We start from the raw sequence: 22,818 nt of genomic DNA, 5'->3' as shown, positions 1-22,818 counted from the left end.
CTTCATGAATTCAAATCGAAATTAACACAACATACCTGATGGTTTCCGATATATCTAAATTACTAGCATTCCATCAAGGTTATCTTACAACGGTGTTAGGATTAACATTTATCTGCATTTACCAAACGGCATATTAAAAATGAAGATGGATAACAACATCAATCATTTATTCCTTGATATTGAGATATTTATTACGATTCAGTAACCCTATTATAACATGTTTACATAGGATTTCACAAGTTAATGTATACGATCAGGAAGTCTATCTGCTGTAGTATGCGTTATATTATCTAGGTTAGTTTTAAACTTCCTGATTATTGAACAAACTGCTGAAGTACACGTATGTACCATGCATAATGTATAATAATGCAGTTATGTCAAGTTTACACTTAAGAATTACCTTTGTGATAGTTATAGTTTGCAGGATATTCATAGGTGAGTACATTATTAATTACGTATATTCCCGTTTTATTTCAAAACACAACGTATGTTAATCTGTAGTGTGTACTTGTTTAGATCAAGTCTAATTTAATGATTAAAACAACTGCCACCTAAATATAGCTTATTTGGTAACGTAATATTCATTGGTTGCTTGGGAAATGCATGATCTGTTAGATTTGCTTTGTGTATGTCACGGATTCGACGTATTGTCTGCAAAATGCATCGATCGTATCATAGATCTCTGGACAATTGATATGGAACTGTTTGACGTCTTATATCAGTATCGTGTTGTATATTTAAAGGACAACATTGACTCAAACAATTAAGATTTGTAAGTTAGTTCAATACATTCAGGAATGATATATCTCACTGGTGGGGAATTATTTATTGGACGCATTTGCCTTTTTAGTTAATTAATTATGACATCCAACTGAAATATTTGCCCTCAGGCGGCAGCTGGATTAAAAATGCTTATATATATTTGTACGTAAAAGATATATTCACCAGTAGTATTTGTTCTTTTGCATTTTTCTTCAACGTATGGAATCAATAACAAACATTGTAAATTTCTTAAGCAATAATGATTACTAAACTGACATGTTTGGTTTGGAATTAAACTATTGTGAGTATGGATTTTTTTATTAAAGGCTATTTTACAAAATAATAATAATATAATTGTTTAAACTCATTTTGACAAATTGCTCTTATAAACGCTTATGAATTACTATTGAATGTTGACATAGGATAACACCAGAATAGCTTAATGAGGAATTTGAAGTAATTAGTAAATTGGAATAAGAATATGTAAGTCAAGAGTTCCTTTCAAAACAACAGCCTCGGTTATGGTCTATAGGAAGATGGAATCATTTGTTTGATAAACATGTTTATTGGCCGATTTTCACGTCATTTGGTACAAACAATGCTCAATGACTAAACGGTAATTTATTCTATTCTTGTACAATAGTCATGTTTTTTTTTAACAGCACCCCCTAGCGAACACGTTTGTTTTGGCGTAAAACCGTAACATACTTTAATTTATAGCTTGTTTTTATATCTGCTTTCAGAATATGTTTTCTTGTTTACTAAATAAAAAACTATTTAAAGTAAGTAAGATGTGAATATTTTAGCAGAAAATTAGGAATATTTTTTACCATATGTGAAGCCTCCAAGGAATAGATATGTACACATTACGGTTTATGGCATTATGAAATGTATAGCAAACCGGACAGTATACTCAGGTTAAGTATTTTGGACATAAATAATAGTAGCGTTAACAAACAAGTAGAAAACATAAATTACAGTCTTGACAGTGTAAGATTTCATAAAGGCCATAACGCTACTTCCGTTTAAGTACCAATAAATTCAAGATGGGGCAAAACGGTGAATATGTTCTGACGTTCTTACGTGAATAATTTATGAAGTTTCACATTTATATAATTGACTATGTGCTATGTTAAATGTAAACATTCCGAATATATATGTCAACGGGAGTTTAGCCTTTATGCAATAATTGCTATATTTTGCTGCGTTGAACATGCATAGGTTGTGATGCCAATAAACGGTTGTAGGTCTATTGTTTTTAAAATCAAAATAGATTTATCGGATTCTGTTTGATTTTGTGCATTAGTTTCGTGTATAATGTCTATTGTTCTATTGTTCGAACATTTAATTATATAGTTTGCAATATGATATTGAAAACATGTATACTCGCCCAATGGCATTCAATTAGTAATTTCGCATTAAAAGTATTTGGGCAGATATGAGGTTATGACCAACACCTCAACAAATTTAAGCATAGTTTATTTAAAATGTAGTTATATAAGTCGATGAGTAACAAAAACACTCCTGACAGAAGTGAACTATCAAAATTGATAATATCAAGTTAAGACAAGCAAAACGTTACAGTCATTGATCGATATCTATTTTTAAAAACATGTTTTAAAAAATCACCATGACTATGGTATTTTTTCTTCTTGTATTTGTTGTGACTTTTGTAACTTTCTAATCGCATACTTATGATCAAATAAGTAGTTGGTACTGATAATTATTGATTCTGAATGACGCTTGGCAGGAGTATACATTCTTTACAGGATCAAAGTTTACGAGATGTCTTTGGTTGCTAAAACTTGAAGGAGGAATACACAGTTTAGTTCTTGGGTATATACGTGGAAACCTCCCAATATCACTTAATACTGTTCAGTTTCAATGGACTCTAGCAAGCTTTCAAGCTAAGCCAATCTATAGATCAGTAAAAAGCCCAGGAATGTAATATCAGCGAACAAATGCGTATCCTGAACGGTTCTAAGGAATGTGTTTGGGACGATTGATTTAGCTGGCACCAAATACATTCCTTTTTTAAAGAAGCATGCAAGGCCGTGGTGGGTATTGTATTGTCTTGTTATATAAGTAAATTGCTGCAACCTGGAATGGTTTGGATAGAAGTGAGTTTTTGTTAAACCTAATTAGTACGACAAACTGCAGATTCGATCTGCTGCACCATATAGAAGGTATAATGATCTTGAAATGACAAGCGTCACTGTTAATATCACGCTTGTTAATAGGTAGTGGAGACAAATGCAAATGGTTTCCCAATGGCATCGACCATTGTAGTCTTGCCTCGCTCTTTTAACGGGAGCGACTCTTGTTATTCATTTTGCATCAACGTGTAGAATCAAAAAGCCTTGTAGTGTTATGGAGGGACTCAGCGCATGCTTTTCCGCCACTGTCCTCGTGTTAAAAGGCCACCATAAACTCATTTAATTTTACGCCGTGTCCCTCGTGGATGTTACAATCAATTGACGGAATTTGCTGGAATCGTGCCCATGTTATTTGCAGTCGAACTGACCCATTTGTGGATGCTGAGAATGAGCCAATAACACGTTTAATTGACCAAATACTGATTGTAGCGAGATAAGTCAAATAGTGATGATGTTCTAGTCGGTTTTCGAACGTTGTGCTGGTCAAATTTGATTAAAATAGTATGAACATTGCCGGGGTTTAGCTTAACCAATGGAAACTTCACCAATTGAAACATCACGAAATATTCTTCTGAAGCTCTTCCTTTACTATTTCGAAGTTTCATTTGAACACAAAATAGCATTTGTATGAAGGAAACAGTTGAAATGAAATTGTTCAACAAGGACTTTACAGTGTAAGCGAATAATTTGCACGGGCTAAAATGTGGTCCCTACGGCTAAGGTACACTATTCATCTTCGTTATGGTCGTATGATGTCCAACTTGGTTTGACTGTTAAACCGGGTTTAGAAGTTGTTTGTATTGGATCCGTTTGTTACGCAGTGACATCCCTTAGCAAATATGTGTCCAACAACATTGTCAAACTTGTGTAAATCTGATTTTGGTATTTGTTATTATTTAATCAAAGAGTTTCACCTCTGACAGTTACTACTGAAGTTATACGTTAGCTTTCGTTCCATGAATATCGGATCTAAGAAACTGAAACATTTTTAATACTGCGAGGTATTATTCTACTATATAAGGTAGAATGCCTAAGCTTTGTTTGTGTACGAAAAAATCTAATAAGATATAACAGCTTATAGCAGCAAAATCATAAATAACACACGTGTATATGTATTTAGTTTATAGGTAGATTTTAAAAGGGTATGAAAATGATATACCATTTCTAACGAAAATATATTTATAAGTACCCATTACCGCTTAACTTGAAAGACACACTAACTTCATTGAATTGGGAGTAATATAAAAAAGTGAAGTTTATCTCAAAGTCAACCGTATTTAATATACTTAAGACAATAAGAGGATGTTCTCTAAAATATTTGATTAACTTCAGTCAGAGAGTGGAATAAAGGTACTGAATGTTTAAGCATAATCATTTTTTTAATATACGAATCATTAAGTGCCTCTATGGATCGGTATACATCAGGCAAATATATTAATATTCGTGAATCTGACGTAATTGACCAAAGTTAATACGATGTTTATACAGTATCACTTGTTTAGATTGCATGCAAGTCCAAAGGTGAAACAAAATGAGAAATCAGGTTTCTTTTCGATCGTGTCCATCGGTATGCACTTGAATACCACTGATATACTACTGTCATATTTTATAAATTATATATACATGATCATATTCATTCAAATTGGTTGCAAGTATCTATAGAAATTGATCAATAGAGAAGTTTTCCCAAAAAGCGAAACAAAATTCTCCGATTGCAGAAATGTCTTAATAATAATAATATCAAAGTTTTGTTAAATTACTTAAATTGTATTGATGTTTAATAATTTACATTTACTACTTAAAACGTACAAACAAAACTAACTCAATGCTGCAAGATTAATTGTTTTATAAAATGTCCAAAAAGATCATTTCCGCAAAGTTTTGTTCATATACAAAACCCTCCCCCCCACCCTCCCCTCCTAAAAAAAGTGCAAAACTGGCCGAACGGGTGAAATATATATTGAATGCATCATACTTCTCAACCCTTTTTCTTACATTTTACTAAATCAATACAACATGCAACATTTCCCTGTGCCACTTTTGAAAGTCTTGCTGCAAATAATAAGAAAGATGTTTGCAAATAAGCCTAACTTACACCTGTTGCTGTTTAGTATAAAAACTGAAAACATGTATTTTCATAACAAATATTTACATGAAATATTCAAAACAAGTTTAGCCGTACCAAATTTATGACAGTGTAATAACTATGCACCCTTCAAAACAGTTTCTTATTATCATTGATATCTGACGCCGATACTGGCAACATTTTAAGGTATAATAAGACTGATTTGGGATTTATTTCATTTGTACTCTGATTGATTTCATGTCTTTTTTTTCTTTTTTTTTCTTTTTGAAATTGTCAATCAGTAACAATCCGTTTATTTTGTCATAACACATATAAAGAGTACACCTAACATCAACAAACAATGTGGTAAATGGTACATCATTAAGGTGATTAATATATAGCAATATATTTGATAAATTCAGTAAGAAAGCGCAAGGAAATGCCTTTATTTATAAAAATGAGTTTAAAGAGATATTAAATCAATATAAAAATGGTGCATAATAGTACTCGGTTTCGTTCTTCTTTCACACAAATAAACCACCAAAAAACATTTACAATTTCTACAAAACATGACTCTTACTTTCACATTCCTGTTTCTCTGCGTTACACGGAAAAAAAATATACAAAGCAATGGTATAAATGTTGTTCATATCATATAAGCTGTCAAATGAAACAACATTTAATATTACTTGATTACAAAATTCAAAACTGTTTTATAACGTGGGTGTACGGGAACTTATAATTCCGTACATCCATAATATACGGGAAATGTACACGCCCGTATATTAATCGTGTACGGGAATGGTATAATCCCGTACTCTCAAAATGTACGGAAGAGAATAACTTCCCGTACACTCAACATATACGGAGAACATACATGTTCGTCCGCTCAAGATATACGTAGATGTAGGGTGCCGTAATTTCATCAAAATAGTCTTAGTACTAGCCGTAAATCAACCCGCATTGTCGAATATTATTATACTTTTATCATAAACATGTCGCTTTTATTTCATCAAAGGCTGTTAAATCTCAAAAGCATTACATTTCCAACAAACGTGACCCTTACTAACATATTGCTGTTTCTCTACGTAACACGGAAAATGTATACAAATCAATGATTTAAATGTTGTTCATATCATATATGCTGTTAAATAAACCACCAAATTACCTTACATGATTACAAAATTTAAGACATTTTTTATAACATTGGTGTACGGGAAAGAGAAGATTTCCGTATATCCATAGTGTACGGGAATTGTTACTTTTCCGTACACTCAGCGTGTACGGGAACTGATTTATTTCCGTACATCCATATTATACGGGAATTGTACACGCCCGTATATTCATCGTGTACGAGAATGGTATAATCCCTCTCAAAGTGTATGGAAGAGCATACATACCCGTACACTTAAGATATACGGAGTTGTACGGTGCCGTATATCCATCAAAATAGTATATTATTAAGTACTAGTCGTTAGTCAATCAACTCAGTATTGTCCAATTTATTTATTTGTTATCATTCATACCTCTTTTTAATTTCATCAAAAGTTGTCGAACCCCATTAAAGGATTAAATTTTCTACAAAGGTGATTTTTAATGACATCTTCCAGTTTACGTAACAGTGTTTTTTTAAGTCTATGGTATAAATGTCGTCCATATCATATATGATATCAAATTAAACACCCAAAGACCTAAATTAATTACAGAATTCATTTTATTATAATAACACGGATGTACGGGTTAGTACACGCCCGTATATCAAATCCCGTATACTCAAGATATGCGAGTTTTATGAATATACGGGTCCGAACACACCCGTATATTCAAAATCCCGTACACTAACCGTACACGTTGGATGTACGGGTTTCAGTACATTCCCGTATGTTAAACCATTTTCCGCAGTGATAGTAAGTCTTGTCAATACAATAAGAAACCTGACTTAAAACAATGTTTACAATGTTACATGTAAATTCTTTTTGAGTAATTTTATACCCCAGCACAATGTGCTAAATATTCTTAATATGTTTCTGTATTCCACATCATTTAAAGACTGTCTAAATAGCACTAAAAAAAGTTGAAAATGCCTTACATGTAACAAAGAAGAACTCATAATATTATTTTCTACTTCATTGTCCTATATGCATAAAGCACATTCTTTTACTTTCCAGATAATTAAATTTAAATGTTTTGCTATAATATTATGCAATAAGATTTTTTAAAACTGTTTGAATTTATTGTCCACGATGCATTTATGAACTATGTACAACCAAGAGTTCCAGCAAGTATGCTCTTGTAATCGTCTTTCACAATAACCATGAACATATGGCTTTTCATAGAATTGTTTAATATATATCTGATATATCTGTTTATTCGCCATGTTTTAATGAGACTTGTCTTGACATTTAATTAAAAGTTTGGTTCTAACCATAGTGCTTGTAGATAATATTTGTTCTTAAGGTTCCTTTCTAAGTGTTAGGTATTGCTTGTGTTAATATATTTACTACTGCTATACAATTTTGATTATACTTTAGAATATCAAGAATAGTATTTGTGTCGAGGTTGTCCGAATTTGATATAGTGTCGTTTATATAAAGTATGTTTGAAACGATCCAATTCTTAAATAAATGACTTTTATTTTTAAATTTTATGAATTTATTACCCCATATTATATCTTTTCTAATATTTAAGTAAGTGTTGGGCCTTCTAGTTTGATTAATTGGCAGTTGTTTAAACTAGATCCATAATAAAAGCAACAGTTTATAAAACAAGTTATTTTGTTTATGTTCGGCAGGGATTAAATACTGTCTACACTCATAAAGAATATAAGAAACTTTTCCCCAAATTGATCGAATATTAATGATGGTATGACTTTCCAGTTTGCATTTACTGTGTTAGTTAGATAGTTTATCCATTTTAGTCTGTTTGTTTTAGAATACTATCCAAAATCGGGCATATCTAAACCTCCTTCAAGTTTGTTTCCAATAATTGTTGTGCGTTTAATTTTGTCTCTTTAACCACTCCAAAGAAAATCAAAGATCAACGAATTAACAATCTCTATTATTAAATCAGGTGTTAAAATGTTTTGAGCTAGATACACACATTTTGGAAAAAGTAAAGATTTTATGACCGTTATTTTGCCAAGAAGGTGAATTTTCGTTTATTCCAATTATTTATCAATTGTTTAAAATTTTCTAATTTTTCATTCCAGCCTAAGTTACTACCTTTTTTATCATTTCTAAACTATACACCAAGTGATTTAACATAACTCGATATGAACTTTATATATTATAACTACAATTTCCTTCGTTTCGTTTGCATTTGCCAAACCAAAGACCTTTTGTTTTTGCTTTATTTAATTTTAGTCCTGAATATTTTCTCAATTCATCAATTATATCAAGAACAATTGGTATTTCATTATGGTTCTTTAAAGAAACAGTCGTGTTGTCCGCAAGTTGAGTAAGTTTAAGATGTTTTCCTTGTATGTTTATACCTTCGTAGTTTTTATTCAAAATATCGAACAGGAAATGCCACTCAACTGTGTCAAATGCCGTTTTAAAATCTAAAAATAGAATTGCACCATCTATATCGTATAAATACTTGTAATTAATTATATTGTCTATTTGCCTGATGTTGAAACCTATATTTCTATGTTTTAAGAATCCTTGTTGATCTTCACTAATTATAATAGGTAATACAGATAGTAGATGTTTTGCTAAGATTTTTGCTGCAATCTAATAATCAATATTTAACAAAATTAAAGGTCGCGAATTATTCCAGATTTTCAGGATTTCCTTTTTATATATGAAAGAAACAACGTTTTGTAAAGGATAGTTCACCTTTTGTATAGGTATGATTTAACGCCGAGACAACAAGCGTTCCAATAATTTGCCTAAAGTAAATTCTAAGTCTACTTCATTTACATACCTTTTTGTAATGTTTTTCGTCTTTAAACCCTGATGTATACAAACCTTTATAAAAGCTTTATATATGTATTGAGTTTGATGTAGTCTAGCTCCGTCTATCATTAATGAATTGATGACTTTCTTACTTTGGTGCGATTTTTTCAAGGTTTAAGAAATATTTAGAATTAGTTTCCCCCTTTTCAATGAAACCTAGTTTTGAACGGATTTGGGCGTCTGTGGCTTTATGTATATATGTACTATTTATTTCTCTCTCAAGTAAGGTGATACGTGGGGATACATCGATGTAGAGGTTTTGATCATTTGATTCGTATAAGCTTTTAAGTTCTACTTCTAGTTTACTAAGGTGGTTATGTTGATTTCTTGAAATTTGTTTTGAATATTCAATAGTTAAAAAAAAATATTTCCATTTTGAGTTCATTTTTTTTCAGATTAAATATTTTGTTGAGACACTGCATTAAGAATATTGCACATAATAGTGTTGTAGTCGCAATCTTTAAGGAGGAAATTATTAAATTTCCAGTATCCGCGGCCACGTTTATTTGGTATTTTAATCTTTAGCGAAATAGCCATATGGTCGGTCGGTTGTTAAATTGCAGACCTAATATCTGTGGCATATATTTGTGGTACAAAATTATTTTCAATAAGCCAAAAATCTATTCTGCTTTTTTCGATGTAATTTTAATGCCTCCACGTGATTTTTTTTTATTTTTTATCTTTATTCAATAATTTCCAAATATCGCATAATTTTATTGATTTAATTAGATTTAATAAGTTTTTCACAGTTTTGATATCGGACTTTTGCGTCCTGCTTATACTTATATATGTCATGTCCTTATTCTGACTGATTTCATAGGAAACGCATTTCTCAATATTGGCAACTGTTTCGTTTTATATCGATTTATGTTCCGATTTTAGCCTGTACAGTTCAATTTCCAAAATGTTTGATAATTGATTTTTATAATGGTATTTGATTTCATACCATCTGGAATATAAACCGCTTTAGATAGTTGGCGTGTCTGTAAATTGACAAAGTATGTCGAATAATTACTGTTTCAATCAAGAGTTTCAAGAGTTTATTGGCGAATCGGCATGTTTGCCTTTGGCCATTTACAAACTATCTAATTATGACCAAGACACAAAAGTATATTGATTTATAAAGCAATTATGTAATTACATTACATATATATTCACAAAAGCAATATCCTAATAATATATACGAAAAATAAACAATAGAAGCAGCTAAACTTCTAGCTTTTCTTGTCTTAATTTCATAGCACTAAATATAAACTTAGCTAAGTTTTGTAAAAATAAATCCCTCTTTACTGACATCAAATATTTAAATTTAGCCATATTTGGCCAATTAAATTTAATATGATATGTTTTTCTAAGATCTGAATAGGCTGTACAACAAAGTAGAAAATGGTATTCAGACTCCACAGTGTCATGTGAACAGAGTTTACATTTTCTGTTTTCTCTGTTAATATTCGTATATCGACCAGTCTCTATTTCCAGTGAATGAGATGACAGTCTAAATCTTGATAATTCTTTTCAGTGTGAATCATTTTTGACACACGTTAAATATTCTTCAAATATTTTTATTTTTTTTAAATCTACAATAGTATTCCATTTTTGGTTGGGATGTTAAGTTATCATACCACGTTTGAACATATTGATCCCGTAATCTTTGGGTTAACAAAGGAAAATAATTGTAATCTGTATTAAAATCAACTAACAAGTTACCATAACCCATTCTGTTTAACAAATCAGACATAGCTGAGTGCCATATTTTTTACTAGCAGGACGTATGTTATCATAATGATAAATATTGGATTGTTTTGTTAACACATGGTGCATTAATGAATTCGGATTCATATTAATTTTTATCTAATATTTTAATGATCTTTCTTTACATATAACTGACAATGGAAACCGTCCTAGCTCGCCTAAAACGGCGGCATCAGATGTCTGTTGTTTAACACCAAGAATATGTTTGCAGAACTTTAAATGGAGTTTATCTAGCTCTCTATGATCATATGCTCCGCAAATCTCCGATCCATATCAAATAATTGGTACAATTAGAGCATCAAACAACGATATTTTAGTTTTAATATCTAGTGTTTATCTACTAAAGACAGATAGTAGATGGTTGTTGCCTTTAAAGCCTGTTCATTCGGCATTTTTACAGCATTATTCATATTCCCAGTATAAAAAAGTTAATACCTAAGTAACAAAAGTTATCCACAACAATGTTGTCATAATTGTCCATCTAAAATTACACCGGCTTTTCCTGCTTTCAAACACATATATTTTAGTTTTTTTTAATGTTGATTTTTAAACCCCATTTACATGAATACATGTACAGAGAATTTAGCTGATGCTGTAAACTTACAGGATCAGTGGTAAATAATGCGATATCATCCGCAAACAACAGCATAAAAATAGACAGTATATCAATGTCTGACTCAGTTAAATTGTGAAAGTCAACAGACCCTTTAACATCATTAATGAACAAAATAAATAAAAGGGGTGATAATGGCTCCCCTTGTTAGCACCAAGTGATATATCAAACATATCGGAGTAGGACATATTACTAGCATCCTTAATACAAGCCTTAACACTTCTATATATAGATTTTATCATATTTATCATCTTGGAGCTAACTCCCGATTCTACTTATTTTACCCACAATGCATCATGGATAACAGTAGCGAAAGCTTTTTCGTACTCAACAAATGCACAATATAGTTTATGTTTGCTTAGAATAGTATTATGAATTAATGCATGTAAGATAAAAACACAATCAGAAGTACTATGACTATTTCTAAATCCGAACTGTGATTCATTATATACATTATTGTTCTCACAACATTTATCAATTCTATTTCTAAGAACCAATGAGAATATCTTAGCAGTAATATTAACTAAAGTTATTCCTCAATAATTTGCCGGATCAGAACGATCACCTTTTTTAAAAATTGGGACAATAGCCCCTTTACTCCACGCTTCTGGATAGTCACCCTTCTGAAATATGTAATTAAATAATTTGGGCAAATATGGAGAAATAAATTCTTTGAAATCTATGAAAAAATCAGCAACAACATTAGATGTGTCACAGCTCTTATTACGTTTCAGACTTGAAATAATTTTACATATCTCATCAACAGTGAAGTCGCAATCCAATTCATTGGTTTCAATAGAATTCACAGAATCAGGATAATCGTTAAAATCGAAATTGCTGGGATGGGGTGTATTTGACATATTTTTGAAATGCTGAACAAATTCATCAATACTTATGTCATTAGAATTTGTATTTTTTTACCTTTATACTTATTAATATATTTCCAAAAGGATCTAGCATTTGTCTTGCTAAGTGTAGCTAATGTACATTTTTCAATATATGAATACTTTTGTTTAGCTCTACGCTTGGCTTTACAATACAAAGTCCTAGCATTCAAAAATAATAATCTGTTATCAGGTGTAGGATTTTCAGTATACAGCCTTTTACAATTGTAAAAATCCTTTTTACGTTGCTTACACGTGTTATCAAACCAAAGCGGCTGTTTTCTGTGTGGTGAACTATTTTTGTTAACTGTAATACGAATGGTTTTACCATGTACAGCAAATGATATATCATATATCAAGGTTGAAAAATCATCGATACAAGTGTTTTAATCCACACAATCGTTTAATAAATTTTCAACAATATTATCAAAATGAGGCCTATTATCATTTAGTTTTGATAAAAAATGTTCCTTTTTAGAAACATCCCACATAATTTTATCACATGAAACATTTTCACTGCAATTTTTCATATTGTTTAGATTTATTGTAAAATGTAATGGACAGTGGTCCGAAAATTCATTTAGTTCATGCACTTCCAAATGATCAATCAACTGAAACATATCATAATTGACAATAACATAATCAATAACACTAGCGGCTAATCTACTCCTGATCAGATTATAGCAAGTAAATTTTCCCACTTCTTTGCGACCATTTACAATAAAAATACTGTTTTCTTTGCAGACCGTTAATAGTTTATTTCCGAAACTGTTAGATTTATTATCAAACGACGATCTTTTTTGGTAACTTATCAGCAGGTATATAATTTAATGGCATGTCAACAAATCGGTCCAGATTAATATTTTGTACAATATCTGACCTCTGGCCTACCCTGGAGTTCAAATCTCCCGTTATAAGTATATCTCCAAGTTGGCTATAATGCCTTATATCAATAGACAATAATTCAAAAAAGTCAAATTCAAATAATTGTGAATTAATGTTTTTATAGACATTAGAATCGTCAGGTGGAATGTAGCAGCTACAGATATAAATATCATTATCTGTTCCGAAGAATGTTTTGTCTAACTTAATCCAAACTAATCCATTAGTTTTAATAGAAATGAGTTTTATATAACCAAAATATTTTGTTTATTGTAAATTATTACACCTCCACTATTACGTTTAGCTTTTTTATTACATTTTGGGCGCGGGCAAGAACAACAATGAAAATGGTCTATGTCTACATTAGTAGTTCTAGAGTTCCACGTTTCAGAAAAAAATAATATGTCATATTTGGTTATCAAATTTATAAAATCACTGTCATTTAATTTCGCTGTGAGTCCCTGTACGTTCCACGAAAGACTAAAGAGCTGCTTCTCGTCGAGATCCTAGGGTCTGTCACTCGCTCCGGTGGCCAGGCGCGCCTGATTCCGGTGGTTGCGGGGTTGGGGGGGGGGGGGGGTAGCTCCGGGACGGGACCTGGAGGGGGGCGGTCGTGAGTGTAGCGAACTATGTCTTTATAAAGGGCGTCATATGCCAATGACGCATCCTTGCCCTGTTTCCTGGCATGTACAAGGTATGGGATTAGCTTTCTCCGTCGGTCCTGGATGGCCTTCGGGAACTGGTCGCTTACACTGAACGGAGAACCACGAAGATTAGTACGGGCCTCTTCCTTTACTGTTAGTTTGTCAACGTAAAAGTTGAATTTAACAACAATTGGGCGTGTGTTACCCTGTTCGTATCTGCTAATTCTATGAGCCCATCAAGTTTAAAATTAGTTCTTGCGTTATCAATTTTGAGCTCTTTTTCACAAAAAGTTATAATTTGATCAATTTTCCGTCTTTCGCAGATCAGCTGAGATTTCGTCGGTGATGTTGAAAAATAAAAGATTGTCTCTCATTGAGCGTGATTCCAGATCAACAATATCTTCATTTAACTGAGAATTTATATTCTTAAAAGAATTTATTCCCTCGGACAAACTTGCATTCTTCTCTTTTTGGTCAACTAAAAGTTTTTCGACCTTGTTAAACTTGGTCTTTAAATCATCGCAAGTCTGACTATCAAACTTCGGCTTGCTTCAATTTCATTTAATTTGTAGTCCGTGGCATTCACCTTGGATTCTAAAGAAATCACCATAGCTTCAACTTGAGACATCTTGGCAGAAATAGTTCTCGTGTCTGATTCAATTTTGTCAAGTTTATTTAATTTGGTTTCCATCGTTTTCTGCCTACAATATGGAGTATTGAACTATTACCTAACAATCAACGCACATGATTTGTAAACAATTACATGCTACATGATATTCAATTAAGTACATGGTACAAGATAAATACAACGGTACACTATGATCTTTTGACAACGGATTGGTTTGTTATATGAATCTTAAAACACTTCAAAGATGTCATCTAAGAAGAAATAGAGACACTTGTTTTTTTTGTTTATTCCTAAATAATTAAGAATTTATGTAACTTATATATACTTAAAAAAAATAATGTACGGCTTTTGTTAAGGTGTCCGTTTCTGGCAGTAATGCCTTTATAGAAACTTGGAAGTCATAATAATTATAACGTATTCGTCAAAATTAACAGTTCAACTAAACAAAATATTTGTATACGCAATACTCCGATAAAATATTCACTTTGGATTTTTTTTATTAATGTTAGAATATTTATTGACAACCGTAAAAGGATAAATAAGTACTAACTTAATTTAAACACAATCGATCCAAGTTTCTATTGTGATATGGTCATATGGTTAATTCTATCTTTGCTCTCGTCTTAAATTAGTAATACTGGTAAAATGAATAACTTTTAGACTTACAGAGTGGTACACAGCAAACTCCCTCGAATCGAATAATGCTAGCGAAACATAATTGTACGTAACATTATTATTCTTTGTTTATCTGCTGGGTATTATGTTGTTGTGAGCATTCGCTGGAATGCAGGGTAAGCGAGATACGAATTAAGTGTACTAGCGCATAATTATAGTTTGTATAAAAGCAGCTTAAGTGATTTTTTTTAAAATATACTGTTTCGGAACGTGTATGTGTATAATTGTCTTTAAATTATATTGTTTCGAAAGAACAAATAATGTGTAAGACGCATAACGGCCTGACTTTATCAATGTGAATTGACGCTGTGAGTCAACACATAAGATTATCGTTATAGGATTTAATACGCAAAGTTAATTACTTGATGACTACTTGTACCAAATATAATAACAATCGGCCGATATTTATTTTTTTCTAACAAACGCGTGCATTTAACTGATTAAGTTTTTCAATCATAAATGATTGTAAAATAAAAACGATTGCACGGAATATTCAATCAATTCAGGAATGGAGCCAGACATTTGAACAAAACGACATTGAGTTCAATGTTAATATCTTGAAATATATGTTACAGCCAGAAATTAAGTATAAGATGCTTGTAGCACTAAGGATATGCAATTAATAAATTGAAAATGACTAAAGGTTTTCTTTGAAACAACAAACAATCTGATGTTGACAATTTGACATGTGATGGGATTTTGACATTGGTATGCATACTGGTAATGGTAAGTGGATAACCCCTTTTGATTTAAATGTCAGTATATTAAACATGAAGGTCTTGGTGACCGTTACTTAAAAACTATCGTAACACATGTGACTTAATTCTTGCTTTAAAGTGTGTAAACTTGCTTATCACAATCATCATGGTCAATAGACGAACCCTTCCGTTTTTTTCGGATCAACAAGTCAAAGGTCAGGGTCATCATAACCTTTTGTAGAGAAATGGTTTCCAATTAATCACTTCTCGTACAGACCTAATGTTTTTATTGGCGCTGAGCAAGGATTAAGCGGTAAATTATACAACAGTCGAGGTAGTGGAATTTAACCAGATAAATGGTTTTAGATTAGTAATTTGAGAAAATAACGGAGGAGTCTTCAAACTATGTACGCATATTTGTCATGGTGAGAAGAAATACTCTTTTGATATTTAGATAAAAGGTCAAGGTCATTGTCATATTTAGAAAATAAAAGGATTCAACTGAATATACACGGTACACTTGATAAGATGGTCTTGAAACGTGAAATCGAAAAATGACTACTATATAAATGGCCATATTGGCGTTGAGGTCGAGGGTCATTTTTCAGTTTTCTTGTCCTTAATTCCAAATATTGTATTTGTAAGTAACTTAGATAACACCATTGTGACCAACAAACCTGATAAACCATTTATCAACAAGTACCACATGTCAAATGTAAATTATGATGTCATCCTTTTTGTTTACTTTCTGTAATCTAATTGAAATTAGCAGTCCTCAGTATTGTTCGGAATCAAAAAATAAATACTTGAGAGATTGCGAAACATTTCTTGAACGGTACTTGCCCGTTCTCTTTGTGCTCTATTTCATCAAGGTATGTAGACATTTTACGGGTTTAGAAGGTGAACATTCGCAAACGAATTTTAAACCTGACTGTAATTCTTGTATGTACGCCTAGCGTAAAATTACACATACACGTCGTGCTCCGCAGTCTCTATTTTGCCTCTCGGCAACCCTCGGAAAACGGCAAACACTAGCGGGGAAGACTTAAACCTAGGTCGACAGTGTTCCTACAGCTTGGCATGATGCCGTCTCTCATTTAAGTTAAGCCTGTCTGTAAAAATGTTTATTAACTTATTGTTCCCGATTTTGGGCCACTGTTGTGAGATATTCTTTGGAATATAGAATGCTTATATCGTGGTTTCAATGTGTTAAATAATGCTGATATTGTCGACAACTTTTGGTGATAGATGTATCCAAAATGTATATTAATGCTGCATAGGTGTTCAATTCTAAAATGCAATCGTAAATGAAACGACACTTCAAAACATGAGCCATTTCACGATTGCAATTAGTTTAATAACACTCTGGTTACACTCATGTGCCTGGAATTTACACGCTTAGTATGATTTGTGAAACAAAACATATTGGGTGGATCACATTAACGAATTATATGAGCCCCCTCATAGTAGCACTCTTATATACACATACATATATAGCTTGAATCTGATTCGGTCGGTTTCGAGACCGTAATACTATACAAGTTTACTTTATTAAGCAAGATAAATGAACTTGTATCAGAAATATACGATAGTTATGTCAATACTGCTTAAGATGCAGATGTGCTAAATAATTTGTCTGTAATTAACTATTTTAAAAAAGGTAATAAACCCTAGTTTTAATATCACATGAATATATACAAGCAGAATGCTTCAATACGTCGGTATTTGTTTCATAATATTTGTGAATTTAGTACCAACGGATAAACATTATTAAAATGAGTTTTCTAGATAGCATTTGTAAAATGTGATGTCAATATATATAAGACTTTTCGATACCACAAATAATTGATTATACTTTATTATAACATAATACAGGTTGGTAATAATGTTCAAAGGTTTTGTATCTAAAGAATAAAAAGACATTCTCGCATTAGCCTTAAAATAGAGTAAATACAAATTGAGTTTGTTAGTAACTTTAAAAATATATTTCCTTTAAATATTAGTAAATGGCTCCGTATGTTGTGAGCATACTCATTGCACAGTATGTAAACGCTTCTAACGCTTCTAGACTCGTGCATATATTCCCTTAAGGTATGATAACATATTGCTAATATGTGTATCATGTCTTTTTTCTGCAGGTGCTGATGGTTCCGTTACCATAAGTTCATCTGCAGCGACTGTTCCGGAGGGGTCATCACTGACCTTAACATGCACGTATACTGGAATTGTTCATCTGTTTGCAATAAGATGGATAAACAACGGCAATAATTCGACACGAAAATACGACATAACAATCCAACCACAAGAACCATGTTCAATATTTGAGACTGGTCTCAACGAAACTCTATTCACCTACACCTGTAACACGCTGACTATTTTAAATGTGACACGGGATGATCAGAACGACAACTTTACGTGTCGAGTAAATTCCAATATAATAAGTAAAAATAGTGTGATCGTCAGTGTGTCAGGTAAGTGTTTGTTTTTTTAGAAAAAAAACGTGATAATTGGACTTTTACTGTTGATATCAATTCAAACAACACATATTTACTAAGATCAATTAGGTTAACCATACAAAACATGTTGTCAACACTTCTTACGATCGAAAAATGGAGTTAGATTATAAAGTTTCACAAATCTATGGAGTTTATCGTTTTATTAATGCAGTTGCTATACAGGAATAACTTTGTGTGCCTAACGAATGGACTGGGCTCCTCAAATAGGAGGTATACCACAAACCTACAGACGTTGGTATATCTCAATCACGGTCCGCAGTTATAAATAACTTTTGAATCCCACAAATGGGTAATGTTGGCTGTATTTACCATTCAATTATCACAAACGGCCAGTTTGGGATTGTCTAACACATTTCTGTAGCCTAATATAAATAAAAGGTTTGCGCAGACAGACCTTGAGAAAATCCACTCATTTTTTACTTATTTACTCTTGTGTTGTTCTGCAAAAACAGCGAAAGGAAATTGACGTATACTGGGCGCGTACCTAAATCGGAACAGTACCTTAATATGGAACACCCGTTATAAAAGTGTTTTTTTTTCCGATCGAGATGAATTTATTTCTGATTTTAATAAATAGAGAAGCCTGCCTTAGGTACAACTCCCAAAGAACACAATTATTCGGTAAGTATTTCAAATACTGCTGTCAGTTAAAGTTGTTCATGTTCAAATGTCAATACATGGCACGCGGGGGAAAGACTTTATGCTTACCACAGTCACAGCATATTGGTAAAGCTTGTATTTTACTGAACTCATCAAATTTTACTGACAAAAATGACAAAAAAAACCAGCTGGAAATAACATAAATTATTAATTTACTTAAGGAAACATGGAGCAATAATGTAAAAAGAATACATAAAAAAACTAGTTCAAACTGTTCCATAGTTAGGTACTACGAGGACGAAAATGGCAGTCCTTGATTGTTGGGTTTATAAAGTTCTTTTCATGCGGATTGGTAGTATCTTGAAAATTGCCATTAATATCAACCAATTAGTCTTGAATCCTAGTAAACTGATGGAAAATTTTGGAGTTGTGTTGCAAGTCTAACTAAAAATATTTGAAAAATAGTGCTGAAAGTGTTCCGATTTAGGTACTCAGCCAGTATGCTGCCAATCAAAACAAAATACTATATTAGTGAGGTTTTTTTTGCTTTCTCGTTAATAAATATTCATTCAATTGCTTATGATTAATTTTATTAAAAAGCAGCTTTAATGGCTCCGTGACAGCAATATTCTTTCTGGTATTATTATTTTGGTTCAATATAAAGGATAAATTAAATTATATGAGTTAGCGGAACAAACGATGCGTGTTAAGGGCCAAGCATCTACTGTTGCATAATTAGTCGTTGTTAACTGTCCTCTATATTTTAATAACCAATGAATGCTTGCATTTTGATTTAGAATTGAGAAAGGACAAAAGGATGCTTTGGCTTAGAAACGTTTCGGACCTATGATTTTCCAACGTTGATATGTATGTTCTTTAATTACAAGCAATAAGTGATATATCAGCCGTTAAGTGCACACTTTCATTTTTGTTAAATAAAACATTTATCATATTAAACAGTTTGCAACAACATTTATTTTATCATGTTATGTTACAACTGTTACTTGCAAATCTATAACACCAATAATGTTACTTATCACAAACAATTGAGAATGTTATATATTCACATCTCCGGAGTTGTTTTTGCAGGCGAAATGATAAAATGGATTATTGAGCAAATACAATACATATTCTTTCAAATTAGGGTTAGGGGCCTATTTGTTCCATGAATATTAATTGAGTAAATGTTTGACCATCATGTTTTTTTATACCCACCTTTGCTTTAGATTGGAATATTATTCCGCGCAACATTATTTTTTATCTTATTTAAGTTGAACTTTTCTGTTTGTTACATACCCTACAAATATATTTATACTCGTGAAAATATTCTTTTTCTATGACCACTCGTGAAATAAAGTAAGATCTTACACTGAATTCAACAAATTGTCTTTTTATTTCATGCATTTATTGTGTTTTTTCATAATAATTATTTCCACGCTGGAGTAAAATTTGTTTGACGACAGTCCCTTTTTCCTTAGCCTCTTTGCGAAGGGAAGTAACTGCGGCCTAACCGCACCGCTATGTCAATGTTACCACATTTTCGCGTGAGCAGTCCGTCAACTAACCAAAAAGTTCCACACTTTATGGTTGTTGGAATTGAAATAAATTCTATATGAATTCCTACTTCCATCAACGAAACCTATCGTTTTCAACATTTATTGACGCACAAAACAAATATTTAATCAAAAGCATTTCAGAAATTAAAAAATATATTGCATAAAAATACAAGTAAATAAAACTTGAGCATGAATCATTTTTTGTACATTCAAAAACAATTTCAACAGATTTTAAATTAATAAAGTTGGACTTATAAAAGTGTGTAATCGTAGAAGCAACAGAAATCATTGTTTAGTGTTTTCGTAGTGTATATCTTTTCACTGTCGTTCTCAAACTCTGGATCTTACAGTGTGAATTCATGCTCAGTGCAGCCGAATGATGTTTTGTTGGTGAGACAGCGAATTAATTTCAAATCTATTGAAGTTAAATGTCACGTTTCCGTTAAATTTTGTGTTTACGAAAACCCCACAGGAAATGTCGAGAATGTGCCGGAAGATCTATCTGAGAAGGATGGAGCTTAGACTTAGACAAGATGTCGTAAAACACCATGGTCTAGTAAGGCTTGTTCAGTAGTTGCTTTATTTGTTTAGGTTTATATGGCCGATGATCATTGCTGATTCTATTCTAGCACAGGAGGCCATACAATCCACACCGTTGGCTTTGCTGGTCAACCTGTAATTTTATTTTTGTTCGAAGTTACGTACGGTTGAAAATGATTTTCATTCATTTTCAATCATTGTTATCATATCTACTGATGATTGAAAATGAAATCGGTGTGACTTTAATTGCTAATGGCTATATTTCATATTGTTTAATAAAATAAAACTGTCTCATAAAGCATTAACACGTTCAAGAACTGATATTAGTCATTTTAATTAATCCTTAAGAAACTGCGTAGACACTTATTGAAATCTATTTGCAGACAATGACACTAAACTTTAAGCTTTCAAAGCCGGGGATGGAACCCAGGTCGCTATAATACTGTCCATTGTCCTTTCCACTGGATCACTCCTTCGGCCTTAGTTTCACTGCTTATGGATACATGATGATAATATAGCTGCGCCAATGGTCCGATTTTCTAGCTACTCGGGTTCGATTTCTACTTTCGGCTGTTAATATTTGGCCATGAAATTCGGTTATTCCGTAAAGCGTCCACGTGCGCCTTGGCTTTAAGCACTGTGAGCAAACAAAAAGGTTCGGCTATCTCAAATAAACTGAATTATTCTTCCGCAATCAACATATGTCTAAACCCAATGCAGTAAAAGCATAAGCGTAAGATAAACCTGACCAATCATTTTGCAAATCGACATTGTATCCATGGTATCACAACGAGTGTTATGTTTGGAGCTTGAACTATACTTAAACAAATAAAAGAGTAATATCTAACAGCAGTAACCTGTTTAATTGTGAAACAATACTCATCACATACAATCCTGTCGGACGTTAGAGTCCAAACGGATAATGAACATATCCATTGGTGTGCATTGCATTGATTCAAATTAAACCTTCTTATCACTGTTTGTAAAAGGTATCCACGACAGTGAAGAATAATCCCCTGCTTCGTGGGCGATCCAAGCAGCGTAAAACTCAAAGTTATTTAATTTAGTGTTTACTTTTACAGACGAATCATCATATAATAATGTAACAAATTTCTCTTGTAAATACTAACACAATTCCGACGGCATCACGAACACATGTAACGGTCACACTTTAATTATAATATTTTGATTTTTACTGCAACAAAATATATGAAACCTTCTGTCGAGCGATTTTTAACTGTACAATTAAACTACTAAAACATTTAAGTATTCCTCCCGATTTTCTTGTACTTAGATTATTGACACGATTACTCAAATGATAGTTTTTGGATAAAAAAAAAATAACTTCTAAAACCATCAACGTAATTAAAAATGATTTTCTCGTTCACAACTCCACACCAACGCAATGAGTTTAAATCATTTCACACCATTGGTGTTCTTTCAAATGATCAATAACGAAACTGATGAAATATGAATTAGCTTAATTTATATCGCTATCTCATTTAACCTTTCTCCCTAACACATTGAGTCTTATCCCTCGGTCAAAAGAATTACACATAACTTGCTAAACTATATTGGGGTCATCTTAGCTAACTCTAACTTTCTACTTTTTTTTATAATTTTCTGCATATCTTGATACCCCCTAAAATCTCAGGTATTTGCTTCAGTAACTAGTTACGTCATAGAGCTCCTACATTATCGCAACGATTAAGAGGAGATTCCATTCCTAACTAGCTTTGTCGTAACCATGTTGACTTCCATTCTACACACAGCTGACTCAATCCTACTTCATCCGAGTATCAATTAAGCCTTACGAATCACAATCTCCACTTAAATACCCAAGGAGGAGCTTCTTCGAACCCTTCTTTAAGTGATTTCACCTGTTAATAAC

At 32.2% G+C, this 22,818-nt stretch overlaps 1 protein-coding gene across 1 annotated transcript in view; it reads left to right on the top strand.

Annotated features, from left to right (window-relative positions):
• Window positions 1-325: 325 nt before the first annotated feature.
• The window catches only part of LOC128233446 (hemicentin-1-like), a 57,134-nt gene continuing 34,641 nt past the window's right edge, over window positions 326-22,818 (top strand). Inside the window, exons 1-2 of the mRNA XM_052947124.1 lie at window positions 326-435; window positions 17,854-18,186. Of these exons, the coding sequence (XP_052803084.1) occupies window positions 357-435; window positions 17,854-18,186 (412 nt within the window). The 5' untranslated portion in view covers window positions 326-356. The remainder of the gene's footprint in view (window positions 436-17,853; window positions 18,187-22,818) is intronic.

This window comes from Mya arenaria, chromosome 5 (assembly GCF_026914265.1).
Source record: "Mya arenaria isolate MELC-2E11 chromosome 5, ASM2691426v1".
Taxonomy (NCBI): Eukaryota; Metazoa; Mollusca; class Bivalvia; order Myida; family Myidae; genus Mya; species Mya arenaria.
This window is presented reverse-complemented; position numbering and strand designations above follow the sequence as displayed.